General features: G+C 29.2%; 1 protein-coding gene across 2 annotated transcripts; it reads left to right on the plus strand.

Annotated features, from left to right (window-relative positions):
• The first annotated feature begins 1,721 nt into the window (after positions 1 to 1,721).
• On the plus strand, positions 1,722 to 5,553 carry LOC107613558 (RING/U-box superfamily protein). Of its 2 annotated transcripts, none has more exons than XM_016315615.3 (7): positions 1,722 to 1,916; positions 2,214 to 2,298; positions 2,908 to 3,720; positions 4,110 to 4,501; positions 4,664 to 4,747; positions 4,879 to 5,046; positions 5,137 to 5,553. In XM_016315615.3, the coding sequence occupies exons 3-7, from the start codon at positions 2,940 to 2,942 to the stop codon at positions 5,281 to 5,283; spliced, it is 1,572 nt and encodes a 523-aa protein (XP_016171101.1). In that variant the 5' UTR covers positions 1,722 to 1,916; positions 2,214 to 2,298; positions 2,908 to 2,939; the 3' UTR covers positions 5,284 to 5,553. The 2 variants fall into 2 exon arrangements, with proteins under 2 accessions (XP_016171101.1, XP_016171102.1); XM_016315616.3 differs by having other exon boundaries at positions 1,737 to 1,916; positions 2,217 to 2,298.
• Positions 5,554 to 9,050: the final 3,497 nt, after the last annotated feature.

The raw sequence follows: 9,050 nt of genomic DNA on the forward strand, positions 1-9,050 counted from the left end.
TTATATGAATTTTTTACCTGTTATTTTTTTTATGGAATATTTTTTTGTGTTATGATTTTATTAATTCTAGTAGAGTACTAAAGAGTACTGAAAAGAATATTAAAATTTATTTAAATATTTAAAATAAAATTATAAAATAATTATTTAAATTTATATCCTTTTCAGTGATTTTTATTTATAAGTAATTTTGAATAATATAATCCAAACAACATTTAGTTTATTATAATTTATTTTAATATAAAAATTATCAAACATAAATCACACCAATACTAATTTACTTTTGATCAAAATCAATTTTATAAATTAATTCTATACAAATTTTTATTTACAATCTTTAATCCAAATACAAACTAAATGATAAATTAATTCTAAACTTCAACCGAAACTCATTGAGGAGAAAGAATCATCTCTGTTCTAATGATGGGAAGAGATAGTTTAATGATAGTTTAGGATTAATAATTGTCAAGGATATGAGTTTAAAATCTACCAAAAAGATAAAAATTATTTTTCATATACAAGTTTATACAAATCATTTATATTATATTATTTAAAAATTTTTGATTTATATGTATTGATAAATTTTGTATAATTCAAAATTCTTCTTCTTTCTTGCATTATAAAAGTGAATTTTATTAAGTTAGGATTAATTTGTATAAACTTGTATGCCAAAAAGACTTATATGTATATTTTTCTAACAAAATAAATTTGGTTCTTTGAATAATACTGTAAATTTAATATCCAAACTAATAAATTAAATTTTATCAATGTAAAAGGTGTTGAAAATATTCGTTTTTAATATAGATCACTATTTACATATTATTTATTTGTAATACTTTTAAGATAATAAATAATCTGGTCAAACTTTTTTCTCCTTTATTTTTTTTTTAACCATACATGAGTTGTTGGACATTTATTTAAAAATATATCTAATTGATATCAATTATACTATGGCCAGTGTGGGTAACTAACTTAATTAAGCTCTTTTTGATAAAATAACTTAAACAATAAATAACTCTGTTAAAAGTAACTTATAAATAAGTTATTTTGTATTTGGATTTTTAATTCTAAAAGTACTTATTTTAAAGAAATATAATGAAAAGTAGAAGTATTATGAGAGAAGTCATTTTTTTTAACTTCTCTATAAGCTCCAAAGTAGCTTCTTAAAAAATTGCAATTTGGTTTTGAAAATTGCACCGAACATTAATACTACTACTTTTCATAAGTCAAAAGTTAAAAAAAGTTATTTCTAGAGTTTCTCAGACGGGTCCTATATATTATATTAAAAATTAGTTTTTGATATAAAATATAAAAAAAATTTAAAACATCACCATTTTTATTAAAATTTAGTTAATATTTAATTAATAAAAAAATGAATAATATTATACTATTAAAATATCATTAAAAATATTAATTATAATTAATTAATAAATATAAATCACAAAATATATTGATTCTAATATTTTTTTAAAATATATATTAAAATAAATTAATTAACATATATATTTACGTTTATTAATATACGATGACTGGTATTTTTTGTATATATAATGTTTTTGAATTAATATTAATTTTTTAATTTTGAAAAAAAATTAATTTTCAAAGAAAAAGACAATGGAGATAAAAAATTTTGTATCATGTTTTTGACGGGGAGGAAACGGAAAAAATATTATTTTTGGTTTATTTTTTTATAAATTAAAATTCAAATAAAAAAATAAATTCTCAGATGAATTTTTTCTCTCCAATGAAAGACACGATCCTCTCTCCCTCATTCATTCTCTTCATCTCTCTTTCTCTCTCTCCTTCTCTCTCTCAGCGTTCATTCTTTTTCTCTCTCTTCCTCGTTTGTTCTTCTCTCTTTCTTGATCCTTTGATCACTGATTGCGATCAATCATCGGTTCCCCCAGTTTCATTCTCCGGTAATTGAATTACCTTCCATCAAAATTTCTTTTTTATTTTTTGCAGAAGTTTTTCTGCGGTTTTCTTTTTTGTTGGGGGCATTACTAGGTTAAAAAATTCACAACATTTCACGTTTTCCGATGAAAGGAATGAACTTGCATTCTGGGTTTGCGACTACATTCACCCGATTTTAATTTCTGCGAATTTTCTGTCCGCCCCATTTAGAAAATTTGCATATTTTACAGGTTTTTTTCCTTTGCCAGCGGAAAAAAGAAAGAAATAAAAATAAAAATCTAACTTTGCTTGTGAATTTTCAGCAGAGTAATCTTGGGGGTGTTCCTGGTATCATATATTGATACCTGAAACTTGGAAGCTGCAATCTTTTGTTTTGATGATAACAAGGTACGATTTTTCCTTTTAGTATTTTCTTTTTGGTACTGTTTGGTCGGTGATGAATTTGGGATGATATGTGGCTAGTACTTTAAAGTTCGGTTGTGTTTGGTTGAAGAAGAAAAAAAAAAGACTTTTTTTTTGTTGTGTTTTTTTTTTTTTTTGGTTTTCTATTTTCACTTTTTTGGGTCCCTTGATTTTATATTTATTATATATATATTCAACTGGTTCCTAGTTTCTGCAATCATGGCTTCTGAAGTCTTAGAAATTTATTATCTTAAGCTTCACATATATTTAATGATTGTTATGCATGGGTATAAAATGTATGCTTGAAGGAGTTTTTGTTGTTCTAAACTTGGAAGGATATTTTTGTTGCTTTTGTGTTTGGATTTTTGAATATTTATAGTATCTTCTATATTCATGGTTGTACCTTAATTTGTTCAAGTTTGCATGTTGCATGTCCACTGAATGTGATTATATGGTTAGCTAATGAATAATTTTGGTTGGAAATTATGTTTAGAATGTGAATAAATGACTTTAATGATTTTTTTAAAATGTTGAATTTCAAGTTGTCATTTTATTTACCTTACTGATTTTTATTCATCCTAAATGGCTTGTTAGGATTAATCTGCATAAACAAAAATCTCTACATTATGGATAAGATGATAGCTTCAGAGATGGACCAACATAGACAAGGTTATTTTCATTCAGAACCCGGTATCCTTCCAAGAGGCACTGGCATCTCGCATCCTAATATCCGTACAATTGTGGCAGCTTCCGGGAGCACAAGTAATCATGATTCCCACTATTTACCACCAGATGCATATGACAATGGCGTATATGTGACACAGTATAACGGGGTTCAACCGCAACATAATCGTAACATGGCCGTTGCAGCCACGCCGAATTTATATTATTCCGGCATGAATCCTTCTTCTAGTACTGGTGTATTCCCTATGCCTCTAAATCATAGAGGCTCTGATCAATTGCCTGGTTCGGGCCCGTATGCAGTGTCTTTAGTTTCTTCGGATAATTTTGGAAGAAGCAGCAGCTTCATGGATGATGTCAGAGGTCCTTACAAGAGGAAAAGTGCTGAAGGCATGAGAGGAAATTATCAGTATTTTAATGCTCCGGCTAGTTCCTCAACTGCTCCCCCTAATGCTAGGCATGCCGACGGGGTTCCGGTAATGGATACTGCGTCTTTTCCTCTGCGCGTCCCTTCATTTGTGGAAGTAGGACCACATGGTAATGCATGGAGCAGATCAGGTGATTCCATTATGGTGCACGATCATAACCATTTGATTCGAGGAAACTATGTAGGGCAGCACTTTCAGCCGGCAGCACCTCCGTGGTTGGACCAGCAGTTGAATAGTAATAACAACGATGGTCATACAACAGCATGGAATCAGTCTCTTCCAATGCCTTATATGCATGGTAAAAGTGCATTCGTTTCTCTTCCGCCGTTTTGATGTTCCCATTTTAGAGCTTTGTCATCTATTCTTGGTTGTTCTAGAAGGTAATAAAAATAATAATTTGTCACAAACATGTAAAGAAGCTTTTTTCAGGCTTGTTGATTATAAGTGGAAACCATAGCTTCTTGGATGTGATAATTCCAAAGGAGCAATAAATTTACGAGAAGTCTTGTTTTAGTAACACTCAATTTGCACCTAAGATTGGAGTAAATACATATGTTGTTTTCTATGTATGATCTGCCTCCTACTATGTCAATTAAGTGCTTCATAATGCGCTCAATTAATCTTTTTGCAAGGTTGTAATGTTTTCGAGCTTTGATTGTCTAATTGTTTCTTCCTATTATCGTCCAGCTCCAAATGTTAATGGAGGTTCAATAGAGAGTGCAAGTATGGGTTTGCCAAGGTATCACGAAACGGCGAGCAACAGAAACGGCCTTAGATTTCCTCATCCTCCTCCGGTCAATCACCAGCACCATAATTATCATCATCCGGCACTGCCTATGCAAGGAGTAAGAGGTCACGGTGTTAACTTCCACCCTCCTGTAACTGCGGCTTCATTCAGAGTTCCAACGAATCCTTCACACAGTGCTGCAATGCCCACGCCTAATGGTTTCGAGATGGGCCCCAGGCATGTGGGCCCTGTGCCATCAGGAGGCCTACGCATCTACCGACCTCATAGGGGAGTCATGCATGAAACTATTGGTCACCGAAATATTCCCCCCATGGGTTTCCTTCATGTTGATGTAAGATTTCCTTTCTCACTGAATTTCTATAGAATTGGTATCACACTGAATTATAAATGTAACAAATTTCTGAACTCGCGAATTTTGTGAAACAAAGGGATTGATAACTGCTTTTGTACCCTAAATGCATCATTTTCTTATGAGTAATGGTTGTTTATGCAGGATGTTGCTCTAATCGATGAGGTGGGAAATTTGGTTGACCATCACCGAGACATGCGCATGGACATAGAGGATATGTCTTATGAGGCAAGTACACAAATATCGATAAAATGGCTGTGTATTTTCCTACCAGCTTAGACAGTTGCAAAGTTTAGGTTACTAAAATTTTAGAGCTTATTGGAAACAATAGTTTAATCACACTTGGAATTTAATTACAGGATCTTCTTGCATTGGGTGAGCGGATCGGCAACGTAAGCACTGGTTTATCAGAGGAAACAATTGCGGCCCAATTGAAAACAAAATCATATTTCAAACCGATTTCTGCTACTAATTCAGATGAGGCAGCCTTGGACGACTGCGAAGCTGATTCTTGCATTATATGCCAGGTAAGAACTTCCAACATGTTTCATGGATTCGTTCAATTATGTCATTAGCCAAAATTGCTGGAATAATTTCATATGCATGTACTTTGACAGGATGAATACAAGAACAAAGAGAAGATCGGAGTTCTGCGATGCGAGCACGAGTACCATGCGGATTGCTTGAGGAAGTGGTTGATTGTGAAGAATGTCTGCCCCATATGCAAATCAGAAGCATTGACTCCTGGAGGGAAGGATGTATAGAGTAACATGTCTTCCTTCTCTTCCCTGTGGAATCAATGTGGCTTCTTTGGCTAATTTATTTTTGAACAGAAAAAAATTATTCATATTTTGTTATTAATATATGTACTTTTGTATATGAACTTGCACATATTATAGACAGTCATCACATTGGCCAACTCATTTAATTGTTGGCTTCCAAGAACTTTGTATCTATCAAGCTGTACAGACTTTGTTCTGTTTGATGTATTAACTTCTTCAGGTAAATTACATTAAATATCTTCATTCTCTTTATTTATTTATTTATTTATTTTAAGTTATGATTGAAACACAAGTTTCATGACCAGCGGGGGCACATTGGTTATGGATGTGGAATGTGGATCATGGCTGCGTTTGGTTCTGCTTTTTTGAAAAAAAGTGATTGTACAACTTTTATTTAAGCCAACTGAAAATTGATTTCTTGTGGACATGATTGTTTTTAGTCTAACTAAGAAATGTTGAATCCATACATGCACTATTTGATGGCAACAAAGTCAAACTTTAACCTTAATGATATAGAAATGACAAATCAAATTTACAAAACTAATTTCATCTAAAATCCAAATTCACATGATAAATTTCAATCTACTTGATATTACAAAATTTAAACATTAACATATTATGATATTCTACTCTATGAATGGAATTTTTCATTGAAACAAATTGACATATATCAAAATTAACAGACATTATCAGTGTTATTATCTTTATTTTAATGGAAATATAATTTCATTGACTTGCCATGTTTATAGCTGCCTGGTTCGATGAATAAGGGAGAAATTATTTGACTTGTTTCTGCAGCACATGGCAAGTACATTTTCAAAATAAGAAAACGTGTTGTTGACTTGTTGTAACCAGAAAGTAAACGTGACTTAATTCAGCTAAGTCCTAAATTCTTGAACATGGCTTAAGTTGACTGTGGATAGGGTCAGGTCAATTATAGTCTTCACTCTTCAAAAACGCGCTTTAATCTCATTTTTGGTGTTACAAACGTGCTCTTAAATCTTAATGCTCATTAATATTTACTATTATTAAAACTTATAATACTAATCATGTTAGTGTCAACTTGCATTGCATTTGTAGAGTTAATGTTGATCAAAATTAGATTGGTGTGAATGTGATTTGTATTTGAGTAATTTTGTGTCAAGTGTGATGTTAAAAAAAAATAAATGTGTTTGGATGATGTTAGTTACAATCATGTTAGAGGTGTATGATTACCAAAAAAGATATATTATATTTTTCTATATTACTTGTAATTCATAATTTTAAATTTAAACAATTCAGATAAGTCATTAAAATATTTCTATAACTATTATTGTATTATTGAATAAATTATTAAATATTTTTCAAATTAGTATTTTTTTAATTTAATGTATTTAAGAATAAAAAATTTGAGATTAATTAAACTGATAAATATTTTGACTTTTTAAAAAAATGATATCGGATTTAAGTATTAATTTTTTAAAGATAAAAAAATATTTATACTATTTTATTTAGATGATGTAAAAAGTTAAACAATTCAAAATACTAGTAAGATACAACATAATTGAGAAATTATATAAAAGACTGCTGTCTTATATATAGTAATACAAAATCCAAAAACAATTTAAAATATTATGCTTGAGTTTTGATTTATAAAAGTAGAAGTTGGTTGGTGTGTATTTGAATGATGGTGATTAGCAATTTATGGAAGATTTGCGTATAAAAATTAAGGAAGTTGTGTTTAAAGTGAACCATTCAAAGTGAACAAGTCCCCAACAAATTTGTGATTGTATCTTCTCTTTGATAATTATATCTAGATGGAAGATGAATCTGTAGTTTATTATTTTACTTTTCATGAGAAAATAAAAAAGATAAAGGAGAATTATGAAAACATATAGTCTTTGATTTTGGAATAAAATGCTTTGTCCTATAACTCATAGCTTGCAAATGGAAATTTGATCACAATGTCCATAGACAAATTAAATGTTTTTTGTTATGGAAAAGAAAATTTGCTCATGAATATATCAAGCACTTACCATATAAATTTGTTGAGGTATAAAAGTTGAATGAGTGTAGGGGCAACTTTATCCTCCACAGCAATTGCATTGTTAACAAGTATCACCCTATAAAATTCATGACGACTCTTTTAGTTTTAAGTTTTTACTTCTTATTATTTTCTACAACTAAAACACATTCAAATAAAATGGCTTATATAATATATATTTCTCATTCTCATAACATCTTCAAGAGAAATAGTAAATTATGCAGTTATGATAGAAACTACTCAGTCAATAATTGGATACCAAATGTAAAGAGAAGGACCAAGACACCAAGTGATTTAATATCTCTTGATAGTTTTTCTTTTTGCAGTAAATTTAAAAATAATAATAGCCAGTAATATATCCTATTCTTAATAATTCTTGAATTTTTAGATCAAAATACTATGAAGAATTGGTATATGAGAACTAAAAGTAAAATCCCACATATCACATATTTGTTTGTGTATCTATGTTTAGTCAATTGGAAGTAAAAGAAGAAGTAATTGATTGTTCTTCCATATGTGAAAGTAAATTTGAATATTTATATTAATATATTTTTAAATTTTAATTTTTTTTAGCTACGACAATTAAAATTTTTTATATTTTGACTGTTTTAGAAAATATCTGCATCAATAATAAATTTCTAGAATTTGGAATAGTTAAAACAATAAATAGGAAGATATATTGGAATTTATTTGTATATACTTTATTCTTTTTATGTTATATAAATAAAACAAAGACATCGGATCGGATAGTAATTTAGACAAATTAGAGTAAAGTATCGTTTTTGTCCCAATGTTTGGGGTAAATTCTATTTGTGTCTCTAACGTTTAAATCGTTCTAGTTGTATCCCTAACGTTTGTAAAAGTGATTCAATGTTATCCTGCCGTCAATTACATTTCATGAGTACTTTAGTTTGAGTTTTAAAAATCTCTTATTGAAGTTAGAATACAAATGTCTGGATAGAATCGATTATCTACTCCAAAAAATAGTTCATCAAATGTTGAAACTAATTCCTACAATATTTACGTAATTCACTTTTCTAGGGACATAATTGAATCTAAACACAAATAGTGGGTATAATATTAGAATCAAACACATCCAAGTGAGACCTAATTGAGAATGAATACATCTAAGTGAGAATAATTGAAAAATATAATCTGATTTGTTAGTATAATTGATAGTAGTATAACATTGAATCACTTTTATAAACGTTAAAGATACAAATAGGACGATTTAAACGTTAAAGATACAAATAGGATTTACTCCAAACGTTGGGAACAAAAACGATATTTTACTCGATAAATTATTAATAGGGTAATTTACAATCTTAAATAATATACGCTCTTTGGCTGAATTTCACAATAGCGAAAAAATTCTATTTATTAAAAAATAGCATATAGAAGTGATCATGTATATAATTTCTTTTAAAATAAATTTTTGCTATATTATTTTAAGTAAAATCAATTGAGGGTTCTTATGTGAATGCAAACAAGCCGATGCAGGTCTGAATACAGAGGAGCAATCATCCACATTTTTAAGCTAACAACCCAAAATAAATCTTTATTTTTTTTAAAAAAATTAATTCTATTTTAAATTATCATCAAGTTATATAATGCATCTTTTTTATAATCTACGGATAGAATTAGATATTCACAAATTAAAAATGAGTAATATTAGAGTTGAAATATTCTCAACTTATATATAAGATTAGAGTTAACTCCAAATCTT

Source organism: Arachis ipaensis, chromosome B8 (assembly GCF_059453495.1).
Source record: "Arachis ipaensis isolate K30076 ecotype BB chromosome B8, ASM5945349v1, whole genome shotgun sequence".
Lineage (NCBI taxonomy): Eukaryota > Viridiplantae > Streptophyta > Magnoliopsida > Fabales > Fabaceae > Arachis > Arachis ipaensis.